The sequence below is a fragment of the Labeo rohita genome, chromosome 6 (assembly GCF_022985175.1).
Source record: "Labeo rohita strain BAU-BD-2019 chromosome 6, IGBB_LRoh.1.0, whole genome shotgun sequence".
Classification (NCBI taxonomy): Eukaryota; Metazoa; Chordata; class Actinopteri; order Cypriniformes; family Cyprinidae; genus Labeo; species Labeo rohita.
This window is the reverse complement of record NC_066874.1, coordinates 26,182,879-26,202,917: the sequence shown is the minus strand read 5'-3', so window position 1 is coordinate 26,202,917 and position 20,039 is coordinate 26,182,879. Positions and strand designations below refer to the sequence as shown.

General features: G+C 35.8%; 2 protein-coding genes and 1 long non-coding RNA gene across 3 annotated transcripts; 2 read left to right on the top strand and 1 right to left on the bottom strand.

The window, feature by feature from the left end:
• Positions 1 to 2,081: 2,081 nt before the first annotated feature.
• Positions 2,082 to 8,178, top strand: gpr61l (G protein-coupled receptor 61-like). The gene is made up of 2 exons (XM_051112523.1): positions 2,082 to 2,508; positions 4,954 to 8,178. The coding sequence occupies exon 2, from the start codon at positions 5,043 to 5,045 to the stop codon at positions 6,327 to 6,329; it is 1,287 nt and encodes a 428-aa protein (XP_050968480.1). The 5' UTR covers positions 2,082 to 2,508; positions 4,954 to 5,042; the 3' UTR covers positions 6,330 to 8,178.
• A 4,074-nt stretch (positions 8,179 to 12,252) lies between these two features.
• LOC127166884 (caveolin-2-like) lies at positions 12,253 to 17,734 on the top strand. The gene is made up of 3 exons (XM_051112526.1): positions 12,253 to 13,319; positions 14,851 to 15,038; positions 16,721 to 17,734. Exons 1-3 carry the CDS (start codon positions 12,972 to 12,974, stop codon positions 16,869 to 16,871), a joined length of 687 nt encoding a protein of 228 aa, XP_050968483.1. The 5' UTR covers positions 12,253 to 12,971; the 3' UTR covers positions 16,872 to 17,734.
• Positions 13,317 to 14,643, bottom strand: LOC127166887 (uncharacterized). The gene is made up of 3 exons (XR_007827942.1): positions 14,564 to 14,643; positions 13,580 to 13,634; positions 13,317 to 13,449 (listed from the first exon to the last, which is right to left on the bottom strand). It is a non-coding gene; the product is annotated as an uncharacterized LOC127166887 (long non-coding RNA).
• Positions 17,735 to 20,039: the final 2,305 nt, after the last annotated feature.

Genomic DNA, 20,039 nt, shown 5'->3' with positions numbered 1-20,039 from the left:
ACATCATTAAAATAAATCCCGCCTACGGAAATTAAAATTCTTGGAGGGAGGGTAGGGAGGAGGTGGGGGATTAGCTTAACTTTAGCCATGCAACACCGTGGGTATAAACACAAGCATTGACTAGAGTGGCCGCTTCAGAGCTGTAACGCGCTGCAGATGTGTGCAGTGTGTGGTAAGAGATTTATTCATCATACAGTGTAGATAGCATCACTTATAACGCCAGTGTTTTTTTTTTAAATGCATAAACTAAAATGCACTAAAATAAAATAGGCTAGGCTAATCAGTGATGATGTTCTTTGATAATATTAGGCTGCTTTTAGCCTTATGCTGGAGCTGGTTTCTGGCAATGAAACTAAGTATGTAAATAATTAAATACATTAGCACGATAATATATCATGTATTGGCGATCTCGCAGGCTGATGATAGGACCCAACACTACTGTAGCATATTATTTACTCACCCTCCATGCAGCCTAGGTGTATATGACTTTCCTCTTTCAGAGGAATGCAATCGGAGTTATATTAAAATTTATCCTGGCGCTCCCAAGCTTTATTAACCCCCCTCTGGGATTTTTGTAAGAAAAATCTCCATATTTAAAAGTAAGAAACACTTTAATCTAGCTTGCACTAACAGTTGTACAAGGAGCATGCTTCTTGGACAAGGACTGAAACACCGTCTAAGCTCTTCGCCAATCGCAACGCAGTGGGAGAGCTAACCAATCACAACACATTTTGATTTACGGAAGGCGGGCCTTCATTAAACCTGGAACTAATCGATCCCTATGTGCCAGGCTGGGAGAGATGTATTGTAATAATGTAAATCATGTTAAAAACAATGCGTTTTTCGAACCACCAGGCATGAAAGCATGTTCTAGCACACCCCCCAAAACAAAATCAAGACTTTGTAAAAGAGCATAATAGGACCCCTTTAATTATGTTCCATGAGGTAATATTTAATATAAAGCAGTTAGTTCCACTCCTCGATTCTGATTGGTTAGCACCTGTTGGGCTATGGCCGCTTCACCCAACATTCTGTGTATCTTTGCCCAAAACCATTAGCAACCACCATTAGCAACATAATCAATAATGAAGCATCAAAATTGTTCCATGTATAATGTATTTCGGCAGAACTATTTAATAAAGTATGAGTGACCCCTGCTGGCGTTATGTTGAGGTAATATTTAATATTATAAAACAGTTAAGTCCAGTCCTTAATTCTGACTGGTCAGCAACTGCTTGTAATTTATTTAATGAAGTATGAGTGACCCCTGTTGGCCTTATGTTGCGTCTTTCATCTTTAATTTTGAGACCACGCCCTTCCCAGTCAAATAAACTCTTCTCATGCAGAGGTATGATGATGTGTTTTCGTGTCTGTGTGAAAGCCCAAAGTTTCAGAAGTGGGGAGAGAATATATTTTAATATTTTTTATTGTGTGGTAACCGTTTTATAAAAGCAATAAAATACTTGAGGCCGTGCTGTATTTTGAATAAATCACGGCTGAAGGGCGTTGTTAGGCATGACGCAAAGCAGAGTTTTCTTTTTCAGGTTTGAGTCTGTATATCCATCAATTTACACTGTAATGATCCTTGCAAACTCATGTTGTGCCGCTGTCTTGCCATTTACTATTTATGTCAGGAACACTAATCTATATAATGTTCTGTATTATAGATCAGTGGTCAGGAACTATTTTTTTTTAGTGGAAGGACATGGCAAACTTTTTTAGCAAACTTGCTTTGTGCTTAGTTTGTATAAACTTGCTTAGTTTATACATAATATAACATGTAATTCAATACATAATATTTATGGTTTTAATACAGCATATCCTCTTGTACCTTATTACTTACCTGTGTTGATACATCTTTATTTTTGTGTGAATGCCAATGTATTTGAAAAATGCCATTTTAAGAGCATGTATCATATTCTCACAGGTGCTAAATAAATGAATGAATGAATGGACCATTAAATATCTTCTTGTTTAATGGTGTGCAGTAGGACCCAGGGGAAGACTGCCACTCTGGAGGACAGAGGAGTATGTGTCTGTTTGAAAGAGGAAGAAAAAAAATCACAGAGACACAATGTGTGACAGTCACAGCCCTTCACAGCACCGGACACAGTGTGGAAGAGCATCCTGATGGACACCGGCCTAAGTGGTGTGAATACTGATCAACACCACTGGAAACAGGAAGAGCAGGTGGGAGCGTATCCTTTCTGCTTCACCTGGGTTTAGTTAGATGGAAAGGGCAGCCTAAGGACACCTGTGTGAACTTCACTCCTCGGAGCCCTGGATGATAATACTTTTGAGGGATCTTGATGCACTTTGGTTGTTGTCCACTGAAATCACCTGAGATGTTGAGTGTTGAAACACTGGCCTCCTGTGGGATTGCACCACACTTGTTTTAATGTCTGCAGGAGGAAAGTTTCCAGACGTGTGAAAAATGTCCAGATGTTCGTATCTCAAATCTGATTGGAGATTTATCAAACAAAGCAAAGAAGTCCCTGAAGTTGACAGGTAAGAAAAATCACATTGTGTTCTTCCACGGCCAGTTATGGTGTTGAGGCATCATGTGAGGATAATTCAGAACAGTGGAGCACAACTTGACATGACAGCAGGTCATTTATTTTAATTCAGTGGAAAATGTGTTTTCGAATTTCCAGTGAAGTGAGAAAAAGTTCATGTGATGGTCTGGGGGAGGCGACGGGTCAGCGCGTAGGGTGGGTGTTTTGCGGGGAGGCCGCAGCACACAATCAAGTATGACTCGTGTGACTCCCACTGACAAAAAATAACAATAACAACGGTCATCCGACTTCATTGATCCCTGAAGGTCAACAACCCATTTGTGCGAAAAACATTTATGCTTCTGTTGGGTGAAAGCAATCTGTCTGTTGCCAACAAGGAAGGGCAGGATGTTGTTCTGCCCTCATTAGCATATAGAGAGACTCGGTGAGTGGGCTGAAACAAAAAATAAGAGTGATTTTCTATAAAGGCTTAAGTAAAAGGAAATTGACACTGTGGTTCTGGGAATGATCTGGAACCTTGCAGAGGTTGTTGACAATTTAAAGAAATTAGAGAGATGATTTCCCATATGCATTCAGGACTTCTTCATTTACTTTGTATGAGGGAATTTCCTTTTCATTTGCACTCAAGTGTTTAGTGTGTGTATGTAATAACAGCTTCTGTGTTCTGATAATAAATGCATGTTTAGTTTGACATGAAGGGGGATTTCTCTCTCGCGCGCGCTGAATGATGAGTGATGAAGGCGTTACAGATTTACATAACTAATCATTACAGCTATGAAACAGTCACTAATCCTCTTTATGACACAATTTTTTCATTTTTTGCACAATGAATTATGGAGTATATCTCTTAAGGTCTTCTTAAGGGCTGTGGTTTGCAATGTGCAGCATTGCTTATATTTATTTATTTTTTACTTTTTTAAAAATGGCACAACAAATATTACACAACAGTTTGTTGACATTTAATTTACAGCTTACTTTATTGTAGCTTTTATAAGCTCTTTTAGTTTAGTATAATAAATGAAAAACAGAGAAAAAATGGAACATAGTTCGTAGAATGGGAATAAGGAGGCAGAACATTTAAACACTTTAATCACAAAATAAACAAACACAAAAGTAAAGCGGCAGCCCCTCATGGACGACTGCCGCACACAAAACACAAATTAAAGTCCAGGCCTGGTCCTCTCTCATCTTCCACTGTCGTCGCTCCTCCTTTTATCCTTCCGGAGCTCCTCCGTGGGACTCGAGACCGGTGAGTGGCGCAGGTGTCGCTCATTATCATTATACTCCACCGGCCCCGTTCCGTTCCCACGGCTTTCGGCCCTGCTCCACTCATTACTTTTATCAAAAATGTGACTTGCAAATAGAAAAAATATTTCTAAAATATGAAATATGAAAAAAGTGGGGAAAAAAAGAAAACAAATAATGTAATTGTGTGGTTTTTTTTTTTTTAGATATAAGCATATTTAATAATTATATTTGTGAGTCACATTTTTGTGAAAATATAAATGTAATGTATAAATATAATTCTATCTATCTATAGATGTGTGTGTGTGTGTGTATGAGTGGTATGAAGTGCCAAACAGAAAATAACTATAAAATCTGAATATATAGAAGTAAATGATAATATATAGTTGTAAATCTGAATATATAAATGTAAATCAGAATATATAGTTATAATTCTAAATCTATAGAAGTAAATCAGAATATATAGTTTAAAATCTGACTATATGAGTAAATTAGAATATATAGTTTAAAATCTGACTATATGAGTAAATCAGAATATATAGTTATAAATCTGAATAAAAAAATGTAAATTGTGAATATGTACTTATAATTCTGAATATATACATGAAAGTTGCGATATATAGATAAAAAACTGAACATATAAATGCAAATCATGAATATATTTATATATATATAGAAGTTATTCTGAATATATAGTAAAAAGTCTAAATAAACAGAATTGAAAATGAAATGAAAATATAGTTTTGAGTTTGAATATATAAATTGTAACTATATAGTTATTATTCTGACTATATAATTGTAAATCAGAATGTATATTAATAATTCTTGAGTATATAAATGCAAATCTGAATATATAGTCTACATCTCAGCATAAATATATCTTTATTATTAGTCATGCCATTTATATATTCAGATTTTATGTAATTATTTCCTGTTTGGTGCTTCATAGTGTGTGTGTGTGTGTGTCACTTTGATATTTATGTTGTTTTTGTATATTAATTAAATATTTTATTGACATTTGAGCATATATAATTATATTTGTAAGTCATTTTTTGTTACATTATAAATGTAATGTATACATGTAATTCTATTTATCTAGATAGATAGATAGATAGATAGATACTATAACTTTGAGGTGTGACATGACATCACATGAAATACAGTTTTAATAGATCTTTTAATTTCTTCTCAGAAATGGTTTCAACACAAGTGCTTGACACACAGAAGAGAACACAACATTTAAGCATGAAGAAGCTTGGTTCCATCTCAAACCCGTGAAGCATGGAGAAAGCCGTGCCAGGTCTGATGCTGGGTCTCCTGACCAATCACACAATTCCAAATGACACGTCCGGCCAGCGGAGCACAACCAAGCCTACCCCTCCCAGCATGGAGGAGGTCATCCACTCCGAATCCCAGATTAAGGATCTCGTTGGGCTGTTTTGCATGGTGACCCTTAACCTGGCAGCCCTATTGGGCAACAGCGGAGTCATGGTGGCCATCGCCCGAGCTCCTCACATGAAAAAATATGTGTTTGTGTGTCACCTTTGTGCAGTTGACCTGCTTTGTGCTATACTGCTGATGCCTCTCGGGATAGTATCCAGTTCCCCATTTTTTAGCACTGTAGCGTTTACTGTTCTGGAGTGCCAAGTGTACATCTTTCTAAACGTGTTCCTCATCTGTGCCTCTATTCTTACTGTGACCGCGATCAGTATCGAACGCTACTACTACATTGTCCATCCGATGCGATATGAGGTAAAGATGACCCTAAACCTGGCGCTTGGTGTTATGGTCTTCATCTGGGTCAAATCCATCCTGCTGGCGTTGGTGACGCTTCTCGGTTGGCCAGCATATGGAAATCAAAGCTCCATTGCAGCAGCCCATTGCTCCTTACACTGGAGCCACAGCCGTCTCAGGAAGGTTTTCGCTATTCTCTTCAGCGTGCTTTGCTTCTTGGTTCCCGCCGTTGTGATTTTTGCCGTATATTGCAACGTATACAAAGTCGCACGAACGGCAGCCCGCCAGCACGCGCCGATGCCCACTTGGACGGCCAACCAGGCTAAGCGTCGCTCGGATTCCATTAACAGTCAGACCACTATCATCACCACCACCCGCAGCCTCCCCCAGAGATTGTCTCCTGAGAGAGTTTTTGGGGGCGGAAAGGCTGCTATCACCCTGGTTGTCATTGTAGGCCAGTTTCTTATCTGCTGGCTCCCGTACTTCAGTTTCCACCTTCACATGTCCATCACCACTCCACTTCAGAGCCCAGGGGACATCGAAGAAGCCGTCACGTGGCTAGCATACGCCTCGTTTGCTGTGAATCCGTTCTTCTACGGTCTTCTGAACCGACAGATCCGCGAGGAACTGATAAAACTGAGAAAATGTTGCGCCAGTAGACCCGTTGAACTAAGAGCCTCCAGTCATGAAGGTTCCATCCAGGAAAACTTTCTTCAGTTTCTGCAGAGGACCAGCAGCACGGCTGAGACCACCAGGCCCAGTTGTGGCAATTCCAGTCCGAGGAATACTGTGGACCAGGGTGCCAGGTTACCTGGCCAGATCCCTGAGGAATGACTAGCCAAATCAGGCCTTATAAAGTTTTGTTTTTCATAAGAAGAGCATTAAAGGATTAGTTCACTTCTATTATCTTCTGATAATTTACTCACCTCTATGTCATCCAAGATGTTCATGTTAAGAAATTAAGGTTTTTGAGGAAAACAGTCCAGGATTTTTCTCCATATTGTGGACTTCAATGGGGACCAAATGGGTTGAAGGTCCAAACTGCAATTTCAATGCAGCTTCAAAGGGCTCTCCCAGGCAAGGAATAAGGGTCTTATCTAGCAAAACAATTGGTCATTATCTTAAAAAAAATTAAAATGTATACACTTTTTAACCACAAATGCTCGTCTTGCACTAGCTCAACCTCACATGCTCACATAATCATGCATGTGTAACAGTCAACGCCCCCTTACAAAAAAGGTAAAATAACGATGTCTGACAATTTTGAAGTTGGAGGAGAAAATGAGATGTTTTTCACCCTACTCTTAAGTCTTAAGTCAGAAAAATCTGTGAATGGACTTGTACCTTGTTTTAGAAGCCGAACAAATTAGAATATAAAAATAATAATAATAATTTTATATTACTTTTATTCCTATGACAGCAATAGCCATATATTGTAAAACAATTGCTCTGTAAAATAAATGAAAATGAATATTCCATAGGTATATTATTTTTGCTTTACACTACAGTAGGGAAATTACAATACTTCTTTCCTAATTTCTACACTTGAAAGATATATTTTGAATTTGGACTGCAGTAATGTTACCCATTCAAACTGCTAGCTGTCAGCAATTCATACTGTACTTTTAAGCTTTCATTTTGACAAGAACAGCAGTAAAGCTTTTATTTTGACTCCAGCTTCAGTGAAAACATACTTACAAAAACTACAAATCTAGTCTGCTGAAAAATAAAGCATAATTGGTGGCCGCTGCATTTCTATGCGTGATAAACTCACAGCACAATGAACAAATTCACTGCATTCACGGTGAACGGAGCCATTCTGAGACGTGGAAAACACCGGGTCACGAGCTGAGCTGTGTGGACATATGGTCATATTTTGCTTTCGGTTTTAGTTTGTTTGACAGATACTGTGCCAAAGCACAATGGCCCAAAACACAACTTTAGTCCTTTTATGTTATAATATTTTAAACTTTTTGCCTACACTTTTTGCCCAGAAGACCTATATTGTTTCATATCGTCACGTGACCACGATAATATCGAGACAGTTTTGCTATCGCCATACCGCAAAATTGATCATTTCATTACATCCCTAATATGAAAATGACTGATTAGTTTAATAGATAAGACCCTTATTCCTAGACTGGGGTCGTGTAGAGCCCTTTGCATTGAAACTGCAATTTAGACCTTCAACCCATTTGTTCCCGTTGAAGTTCACTATATGGAGAAAAATCCTTAAATGTTTTCCTCAAAAACATTAATTTCTTTTCGACTGAAGAAAGAAAGACACAAACATCTTGGATGACATGGGGGTGAGTAAATTATAAGAATATTTTTATTCTGGAAGTGACCTAATCATTTAATTCAATGTTAAATCCATGCAAAATCAGATCTAAATTCTCTTTGAACCAGTGTAATACATGTGTCTATAATTTGTTATGGTTCCCATAGATTAGTGGAAATTTTCACAACTTTTGTTGTATATTCAACATTTTGTTGCAGAATCACTGTCGGTCGTTATTTATTCGTTTCATAATATCAACACTCATACTCAGTAATTACTATTATTTAAGTCTTGACTCATAATCGTGCCTATATTGATACTATCATGACACAACTGTCAATTATTAATAATATTATGTACATTATTTCAGTGAAAATAATAAAACATGTTTCTAGCATTTGAAATGTGCTTTAGTGCCTCACTTTAAGAAGTTTCTGACTCCACAAGTTACATTACCAGGCCTAATTCAGTTCGCACTGAGGAGAAAAACCTTCGTGTATCTGAGGGAGCTCTGATGTTCGTTACTAATTCCATGTTGCCCTGTAACCATGGAAATTCGATGAGACGAGGACTTGCATAGCAACAGGGCAGCTTTGAGAATTGTCCTAGCAGATTGGCCAAAATAAAGGGTTTCAGGCTAGTTCTTTTTATAAGCTGCGCTATATGGTGATACCTATTTTACATGACTATTGCAGTATGTAGGAAGAAATTAGCTATAGTTTTAGGTGTAGCCTTTTAATGTAACCTTTGAGAGCAATATTCTAGCAATCATTACCATGCAATGCAAGTGCGCAGAATGAGATAACGTGCTGCAATTTTATGGTCTTTTGCCTTTTAGTGTACAACTTCAACAAACAGAGGGAAAAAATCAGAAGCCAGCTTGTTTGCTCTTAGCAAACAGTGACAATGACCTTTTTGCCGGTTCATATTGCAGAATAGATGTTGAACTTGTTTTAATTATGTAATTTGGATACACTGTACAGTGTATTCAATGCTTTGGTTTAGTAAACATAACAGGTCCGTTTGCTAGTGTGCGTGTATTTAAATAAAAGAGCTTCAGGTCACATTTCACCTGAAATTAAGCTTTATACATCATCTGAAAGCTGAATATACAAGCTTTCCACTGATGTATGGTTGTTAGGATAGGATAATATTTGGCCGATATACAACTATTTGAATAAATGTAATCTGAGGGTGCAGAAAAAAAAAAAAAAATCAAAATATTGAGAAAATCACCTTTAAAGTTGTCCAAATAAAGCTCTTACTAATGCATATTACTAATCAAAAATTAAGTTTTGATATATTTACAGTAGGAATTTTACAAAATATCTTCATGAAACATGATCTTAATTTCCTAATAATTTTTGGCATAAAGGAAAAATCAATAATTTTGACCCATACAATGAATTTTTGCCTATTGCTACAAATATAGCGACTTAAGACTGGCACACACTGACACACACACACACACACACACACACACACATATATATATGTATATATATATATATATATACATATATATATATATATTTTTTTTTTTTCCCTGTGATTCCTTTTTTTTCTCATAGTTGATTCTCATTGCTGTATGCAGTGCATTATAATGATTTGTTTATTCAGTTTATTCAAAGCCAGTACAACAAATACCACAATGATTTTAAATACTTTATAATGTTAATATTTTTAGAATTAATTTTTCACAAAGATTTGAATAGGAAAATGTGTGTAATTGTTAGAATGTAAAAATCAAGGGAAAAAAGTAACTTCTTTTAAACAAAATATAATTTCATTTTTTTTTTTTAAGGTGAAATATGAAGTGAACAATTTTGCCAGATTTATGCATGAAATGAGACAGCTCAGTGTCTTTTGGAGTCATTATGAAGACCAAAGTCACTGTAAAGTCTATGAAGCCATATTTTCTAAAGCTAGCATGATGTATTCTTCCTGTGGATTAATCTATGGTTCAAAACAGGTCTTTCTCATCAGTGATTCAATAGAGAGTGACCTGATCTGTCACTTCAAACAATGAGAGAGTCAGAAACAGAGGGGGAGGGGCAGAGAGAGAGAGAGAGAGAGGGGCGAGAGAGACAGGTACATGTGGCATGATTAGGGATTCATAAACTTGAGTGTCCCTGCCATGATCAAAACAAGGCCAGGCAAAAATAGAACCTGAAAGGATTTAGACATGTTGAGGTGAAGATTAAAGGAAAATTATTAAAGAGGGGTAAATCGTGGTCAGGTGATCAGCAACAAACCCCACCCATTTACAATGGACACAATAATAAGGCGATAAAGACGTGCTGTAAACACTGCACTCTAAAAAAATGCTGGGTTAAAAACGGTTTGGGTTAATGTTTAATCCAACCTTGTGAAAAGTTTTATTTAACTCAACTATTGTTTAAAATTACTATATAGCTGGCTTAAAATAAACCCAAAATAGATTGTAAAAAATCAGACACATAATTACTAGAGGCCTCAGCAATAATCAAGGTGAACATTTATTCATAAGCAATTTTAAAAAGTTTAATATTTATTATTTTTAACCCTGGACCACAAAACCAGTCATAAGGGTCAGTTTTTTTAAATTGAGATTTATACATCATCAGTCATAGGACAAAAAAAAATATATATAAAAATAAAATAAAATCAATATACTGAGAAAATCACCTTTGAAGTTCTTAGCAATCAGAGATTAAGTTTTGATATATTTATGGTAGGAAATTGACAGAATACCTTTATGAAACATGACCCATACAAATATATTTTTGGCTAATGCTGCAAATATACCCATGCTACTTAAGGTTTTGTGGTCTAGGGTCACATTTATTCAACTTGTTCATAAATGTTAATTTCCAACCTATTCTGGGTTCATTTTAAGCAAGAAATATAGTACTTTCTAAGCAATAGTTGACTTAAAACTACCCAGAAGTTAGGGTTCAATATTTTATTCATTCCAGTTGTTTATTTAAATGATTTGTTATGCAATAAGGACAGAGGACTAAGATGTCTGCTTGTGCCACGTAACACCTGAGCAGTTTGGATGCAATGTTGTCTGAAGCTGTTGATTCAAACCAGGTTTTGGGTGGGGCGAATCTGGAATGGAATGATAACTGTAACAACATCTGGAGGGGCAGGTGTGAGTGTTCTAACACAGTGCTCCGAATCCTGCTGCTGAATTCCACTCAAGCTAGTGGGATCAATTTAGTGGCACAAGAAGGTTTTTGTGTTATAAGCTCAAAGTGACCGCTTCTTTGACATCAGTGCACTGAGGGAATCTACATGATCTGTCTGCTGCCTTGTGTTTTTCATTGTATTAATTTAAAAAAGTAAAGCAGAGAGTACTTATAATTGCTGATAGAGCCGTTTTATGTAAGATCACAACCAATCAGGAATTAAATTTTTTTTTAAGCCAACATAAAAATCAGTAATAAAATTTTTAATTCAAACTACAATTCTGCATTGTGTTTGCTACCTACTTTTGCATTCATGCATTTTCTTAGTATTGAAAAGGCAGTCTAAATTCAATTCTAAATCACACACAGCCTGCATCGATGGCAGAATAGACTTCAGTCCTTCATTTGCAGGAGCCAGATGTTTTCAGGCTGAACCGTGTGGGGAATTAGTCCTGTTACGTAACCAGTTTGAACCTAATCAGTGTGATTATCTGAAAAGCATGAAAACTGAAGTAGAAAAAAATGAATCTCTGAGACAAGGTACGTAATATTGACAAGTGTCATAGAATTTTTGGAAGTAAATTTATTCATCTTATATCCTTGCACATATGAATCTCTGGAAGGACAGTCAGAAGATTAATGTTCCAGCTCTCAGATGAAAAAAATGTCCTCTCGCAGACAGTCAAGGCTGACAGTGGTTATTAATAGGAGGCTATGGAAGATGATCTCTTAATGGCTGCAAAGGTTGGAGAATGCAGATGTTCCTAAAATCCACAGTGGCTGCTTTCACCATAAGGATGAAGATTTTCCTTAGCAATCAGCAAAACAGATATGTACTTTTTTTTTTTTTTTTTTTAACTTAGGCTATATATATAAATCATTTGTTGACAATATTTAACAGCAAACAGCTAACAAATATCCTATCAATCTACACTGCCTTGACACTTAAAATCACAGTCTTTCTGGAATGTGTTATTGTATTTTTAATATTATCACTCAAGTTGAGTTATTCTTTGAATAATGTAAATGAAAACATTGCTATATAACTATATAATGCATAATTACACATCAGGTAAAATCTCTTCTTGAGGTCAAAAAGGACAATGGCACATAATGCACAGCCTGTCATTTAGTTTAGAGGAGCAATCAGTCATCAAATGCCCATCAACTTTGATGAAGAGCTCCATGTTTTTCTTCACAATCTCCACCCTGTTTTTGCTGTTCGAAAAAACAACAGAGGTGAGTATAACAGTAAAATTAACATACATGAATAATAAAGTTCAGCTGTGTTTTCACTGTTTTCACTACCACTTTGCAGATGCAGATTTTCCTCAAGGTTTATGAGCATCCCTGACCTTCAGGGCTCCTCCAGTGGACTGACCTTTACTCCGAAGCATAGATGCTTCCTTCACTCCCAGGCCCAGCAAAACAAGGTCACCACACTCCTTAGTTTGCAGGCAGTGACCTTTATTTTCCCTTTCCTTCACACTTTTCTTCTATGCACCTTCCTATATTTGTTTTTGGTGTCACTGTTAATCATCATATGTCTGTCTCCAGTCAATGCCACAGTAATCAACATACAGTGGCTGCAAAAATATTTATACACCCCAAAATGAAAATGTACTCACCCTTAGGCCATACAAGCTGTGGATGAGTTTGTTTCTTCATCCAAACAGATTTGGAGAAATTTAGCATTACGCCACTTGCTCACCAATGGATTTATTACATTTACTGATCCAGCAATATTTTATCCATGCAATAAAATTCATACATTTTATTACATGTGAATTAAATGTCTAAATACTTTTCCAAAGCTATTGTACAGTATAATAAAGTCAGCATACTTAATGGAAAATCTTTACCCATCCAACTCTCCTTTCTCAGCCATTGCACCATTTCTTCCAAAGTCAATTAACTAACCTCTGCCATGTGCTAAATCTAGTAAATCATTTGGTATTTTATGTCAGTTGTCCCTTAGAAAGTTAATTCAGGCCGTGATGAGGCTGCTCAAGTATTTCTGCTATGTCCCATCTTGGTGCAAGTGATTTCATCTCTTATTGGGAAGATGCTTTGCGATCTTGTTCTCAGTGTGTCCGCAGGAAGCCTTTAGGACAATCACACAAACACACACACAAACTGCTGCACACAATGGACCAGGGAGCACCTCTGAAGGACATCTCAATAGACATAGAGATAAGTGAGGAGGAGGAGGAGGTGTCTTCACTCTTGGAGCAGCATGAAATTTATCCAAATGATACTCCTGGTGTTAGAGAGGCGCAAACAAAAGGACAGGATTCATTGGCTGCTCACAGTATCACAAAGGCTCTCATCAAGGACAGGGACCCAAAGGGAATCAACAAGTGTCTTAAGGTGAGTCATACAATCAACACAGTGCAGACTAATGGCCTGCCGCTCTTTTCAGGCTTACAGACATTTATATGTGTACTAAATGAGAGGTTTCTCCAGACTGATGGTGGTCCCATTTAGACTTTTTTTTTCTCTGTAAATATACACAATTGGGTTTTTGAAAATAAGTTTGTACCTCAGTTTGTTGTAACGCATACAGTATGATATCTTGACTTAAAGTCACTGTACATTTACATTTGAATAAAATTGCAGTAGGTGGATACCTTATTCTTCAAAGGGTTAGTAAGAATGTAGGCGAGACTTCCAGTTCATTAGCTGCTATAGGGAAATAACGAGAAAAATAACAATGTGCAGTAAACGGTAACACTGCACTACAAACCAATGTGTTCATAATTAAGATAATGCATTAAAATGATATGGTAAGACACACCACTTCAAGCAGAAAAACAAGCTGTTTTGTACAGCTAAAAATAGCTGAATGTGGATGAGACCTAAAGACAGACCCATAAATTGTACAAATGGCCACACCCACTCTTACCGGAACAATAAGGTGCATGAATAAAACACATCCCTGCTAAAAACAAACAAACAAACAAACAAAAAACCTATAGAAACCATAGAAATTGTAATGGTTTCCACTATGCAGTGTTTTGGGACATATTCCATTAGGATTTAGTGGTTTTAATAAGCCACCAATAGAAGGCGACAAATTACCAGTTGAGTAATACAATTCTCATTATAAAAATCTGTAATGGCTCTTATTGTTTTGTTTGTTTGTTTTTTTCAACAGGAATGTAACAACTTGCCCCAATATATGTAGGACAACTCATCTTTATGAGTTAATATGATTATATTATGTAAAGATCATGTTCCATGAATATATTTTATACATTTCCTACCATAAATATATCAAAACTTAATTAATATGCATTGCTAAGAACTTAATTTGGACAACTTTAATAATGATTTTCTCAATATTTTGATTTTTGTGCAACCTTAGATTTCAGATTTTCAAATAGGCTAGTTTGTACCTCAGCCAAATATGTCATATCGTAACAAACCACACATCAATATAACGTTTATTTATTCAGTTTTCATATGATGTATAAATCTCAATTTAAAAAAAAGACCCTTATGACTGGTTTTGTGGTCCTGGGTCACATTTATGAAAAGTACTATTCTAGACATTTCCTAGAACGGTTAAATGTTTCCGTTAAAATGTATCTGTTAACATATTTGACCCTTACCTAAATGTACTTCAATATTAATGTTTCTTAAAACAGTCTGTGGTGAGTTGTTGTTGCACAGTTTTACATCTGAATCGAAGGTAAACAAATAGCCTAGCGGGCGCTATTACGTTAGCAATGCTACACTGCCCTCTTATGTTAAATAACCGTACTGCAGGACTAGCAAAGACAAAAGCACAGATTTTAATTCACTCAGAGTAATCAGTTATCAAGAAGTTTGTGAGACGAGTAATAGCCCCAAAGCTATGGCGGCCTAAAATAGCTTTCCTGATGATGTGTCTCCTCAGGTGACCTTTGAGGATGTGATAGCGGAGCCGGCTTCAGTGAGGAGCTTCGATAAGGTGTGGCTGTGGAGTCACGCTCTGTTTGAGGTGTCCCGACTGTGGTTTTACCGCATCGTTTCCCTGCTGCTCGCGGTGCCAGTGGCTCTGGCTGCAGGCCTTCTCTTTGCTGTCCTCAGCTGTCTACATATTTGGTGAGTCATGTGTGAGTGAACAGTAAATCCTAATAAACCAACAATGTGACAAAATCAACCTGCATCATAGTTAAAACATTATATACTACCAGTCAAAAGATTTTAGTGTTTTTTGAAGAATTCTCTTCTGTTCACCAAGCCTGCATTTATTTGGTCTAAAATGTCTGCTTTCTATCTGAATATATTTTAAAATGTAATTTATTCCTGTGATCAAAGCTGCATTTTCAGCATCATTTACTCCAGTCTTCAGTGTCACATGATCCTTCAGAAGTCACTCTAATATGCTGATTTGCTGTTCAAGAAACATTTTTTTAATTATTATTATGATCAATATTAAAAACAGTCAAGTACTTTTTTCTGGATTCTTTGAGGAATAGAAAGATCCAAAGATTAACGTTTATCTGAAATAAAAAGCTTTTGCAACATTATACACTATACCATTCAAAAGCTTTGAGTCAGTATAATTTTGGGGGGAGAAAGAAATTATATAAATAATACTTTTATTTAGCAAGGATGCTTTAAATTGATCAAAATAAAGATATTTATAATGTTACAAAAGTTTTCTATTTCAGATAAATGCTGTTCTTCTGAACTTTCTATTCATCAAAGAAACCTGAAAAAAAATTCTACTCTTCAAAAACGGCTACTTTTCAACATAATAATAATAATAATAATAAATGTTTTTTGAGCAGCAAATTAAAATATTAGAATGTTTTCTGAAGGATCATGTGACTGTAGTAATGATGCTAAAACTCAGCTTTGAAATCACTGGAATAAATTATATTTTTAAATATATATTTAAATAGAAAACATTTTAAATATTTCATAATTGTACTGTTTTTGCTGCTTGGTGAGCAGAAGAGACTTCTTTAAAAAATATTTAAAATATTACTGTTCAAAAACTTTTGACTGGTAATGTATATTAGATTAGTTAATGTCAATGTGACAATCGATAACATAACCTTGCAATAAACAATAATTTTACAGTATTTATTAAGCTTATACAATTCTATTGAAAGTGTCAGCATTAAATATTTTTATGTAAATAAACCTTAATACTGTGAAAAAAAATATTTTTAATAGTTCATGAGTTCATGTTAATGTAAACCCCCATTGTTAAGTGTTGCCTGTGCACAAGAAAATAACACAGATAAACACAATATTTTAATCAATAGTTACTATAGTAACATTTCCGTAATTGTCTTTTAAGCCTGTCAAAAATTAAACCTCATCAGTAACAGCTTTCAGAGTGCATTATGCTTTTCCCCTTTTGGGACCTGTTCTAATTACACAAGTCACTGTTTTGTTTAAAAAAGTTTTTTTAGTGCACTTACACCAGTGACAGAACAGATGGGAGATCTGTCAAGCTTAGATCATTTGAGGTGACTGTGATACATATAGACAAACCTGGTACATTCTCTGTTAATTCTAATTTCAAACGTAGGTTCGGGTTTAGAACCCTTTGGAACATCACATATGATGTCGTTTTTCCAGGAGCAGTAATTGCCAAGTGCACTTAAAATCGCATGGTATGTCAAGTAAATCAATATGTTTGCCATAAAGGCTTATCTGACACCAAAGCACAGCCAAGGAAATGTAATGAGCTGTGTAAAAATCTGGACTGAAGTCTATAAGAAGACCACAAAGCTAATGATGACTTATCTGCCTTCTCTCATTTTCAGGCTGATAGTTCCCAGCGTGCAGCTCTTGGTCATAAACCTGCACTGGATAAAGGTGGTCTGGCATAATGTGCTGGATATTGTAATCTCTCCCTTCTTCAGAAGTTTTGGAAAGTGCTGTGGATTCATCAGAATAAGTTTGGACAGATATTAACTGTATTTTAGAACTAAAAAGAATCAACTTTGAAAGGAAAGGGAATACTGAAAATGACATCATGTACATCATATACATGTGAATGTCACTTCAGTTTCATATGATGTTGGACATGCAATTGCATCATATTTGAAACCTACTGGTTTCAATTAGGGACTTTTATTTTTTATCAATGATAACTGAGTAGAATAGAATTGAATATAAATTTGATATAAATAGTGGGCCCACTTTTATATTAGGTGGCCTTAACTATTGTACTTACATTTAAATGAGTCATTTGATACAATGCAATTATTGTGTATATTTGTGTTTTTACATTGTACTTATATTTTAAAAATACCTGCATGTAATTATTTATGTAATTGCATTCATAATTACACTGTTGATTACTATCCCTTACACATTAATCCACCCTTAACCTTAACCTCCAACCTGTCCATACCACCAAACCTGTCCCTACACTTACCCTTATCCCACCTCAACAGCAGCAAATTTGATATGCAATACAATATGAACACAATAAGTACATTGTACTTATTTTTTGATGTAATTGTAGTAGTTAATGCCACCTAATATAAAGTGTGACCTAAACAGATACTAATCATAGTAATACTGATCACTTGTAATGTAGGATAACATTTTTCAACTTTATAAGTTTTTCTCTTTTTATTTATTATTGTAATAAAGAAATTGTAAACTGAATAATAAGTAAGGTGTATACTACTACTACTACTAATAATAATAACAATTTATACTTATTTATAATGATTTGTAATTTGTTTTATAATGATTAATTGATGATACTGAATACTTGCCGTGTATTTGCTAAAAATAATAAAATACATTTATGAAATGGATTACAATAACTACTTGAAAAACATCATATGGCTTTTATGGCATTTAATTTAATTTATAATTTTTATAATGATTACTTGATGATAGTAAATACTTGCCATGCATTTGCTAAAAATATAACAACAAAATACACTTATGCAATTGCCCAATAACTATTTAAAAAACATTATATGGCTTTTTTGTGGCATTTAATTTTGTTGACTAGATGCATTAAACTACGTGATGATTACAGTATATGATGATTATGCCTCTAAATATTAGAATACTAAACAAAGGTGAATAAATTGTGCACAAGATGACATATTTTTGTTGCTGTAAACACTTTAAAGTGTTAGTTCACCCAAAAATGAAAATTCTGTCATTAATTACTTGCATTCATGTTGTTCCAAAGCTGTAAGACCTTCATTCATCTTTGAAACACATATTAAAATATTTTTGATGAAATCCGGTTTTGCATAGACAACAATCCAACTGAAATGTTCAAGGCCCAGAAACATTGTAAGGACGTTGTTAAAATAGTTCATGTGACGTCAGTGGTTCATATAATGTTATGAAGTCCACTAGAGTTTCAGTTGCATCGCTGTCTATGCAGAGTCAGAAAGCTCTCAGATTTAATCAAACATAACTTAATTTGTGTTCTGAAGATGACTGAAGTATAAAGCCCTGTATTTCAGCCCGAGCCCAACGGGCCCCGACTTTTTTACGTCCCTAGGGCCGGGCTTCGGGCCAATTTTCACGTCATAGTTGAAGTAGAGTCCTGTATTTCAGCCCGAGCCTGACGGGCCCAACTTTTTTACGCCCCTAGGGCCGGACTTTGGGCCAATTTTCACGTCATAGTTGAAGTGGAGTCCTGCATTTCAGCCCGAGCCTGACGGGCCCAACTTTTTTACGCCCCTAGGGCCAGGCTTCGGGCCAGTTTTCACCTCATAGTTAAGACGCGGGCCAGGCTTCGGCCTGTTTTAGGCTTCTCCTTATTTTTATATTTAAGACTTTCACCAATTCTTGTGATGAAAAAAAATTTGCGCTGGTGGAAACCACACAAGACTTTACTTTCGCTTTCACTTTCAAAATCAGGTGGCTCGGAACAGTTCCGTGTTCAAGTGCACGCAATAGGCTAAAGCTTGCACAAAGCACCGGCAAAACGTATTACTATGAATGTGTCGGGGGAAAAAAATAATGAGATTTTTGAATTATTTATTAATAAACTAGTGTTTTCTGAGTCAGTGTCGCAAGGATGAAGTTGCCGATACTGTCTCGCCATCTCCTCTTTGGACGCGCCTTTAGAGAGAAATGCATTTTTACAGATTACATAATGAAAGAGTTTTTGTTTTATTTCATTAAGTGATAATTTAAAGCTTTCTATAGATATATTCATCATGACTGTGAGGTATGTATTCGCTGAGTTCCGGTTCATTCATTCTTTATTTTATAAAAGCACCGTTTGCGACGTTTTGTTGATATTGTGAGTGCACACGAATAAAAGTAGACCCTTTACAGTTCTGAATGATGTATTACTCTGACCTTTGTGAGCAAAACATTTTAGTGAACTATCCCTTTAAGTAGACTAATGGCTAGGTACAAAATAAGCATTCAAAGATAACAAGAGTTGTACAGCATGTAAATATACACATTCATAGTTGACCAATTTAGACCAGGGGTGAAAATGGGATGAATGATATTGTGAGTGTGTGCGCTCTGATTGACAGTTACATGGCTAAAGGAAGAGTGTCATTTTCTATGCTGCCCTTTTTAAACAGATACACGATCACGTCTCAAAAAGGCACATTTGCATACCAATGATGCTTGCTTGAATCCATTCCATCGACGTTCATTGTCACCTTTTTAATGCCAGACATCATTTGTACCCTACACTTTATGAGATATTATGTATAAAGATGAGCCGGTGCAATTCCTTGGTACACACTTGAGACACCAAAATTGCTGGAGAAGGTGATAAATAAGCATTGCCGACATTCCTCCAAGCATTTAAGAATGAATAAAATAAAAGCAGTATGTCTCATAAAGAAAAAGCTGCTCATTGATGTATAATCTCACCCTCATGCTTTCATCTGATCACCTGCTTTGAAAACAGTGGTGATTACTCAGCTTTGGCTGCTGAAAACAAATACTTTTAACTAGATCTTTTCAAGCATGAGGTTTGCATATCAGTACAGCAGCCAGCTTCTAATTTTGGCTCGCGTGTTTAAATATTCTTCCGCTTCAAATTTCAGTCTGGATTTAAATGAGCGCTTGTTAATGTAGTCAAGAGAAAAGCCGCCTGTGGATCTATGCTAAGTAAAGAGAAGGATGGTT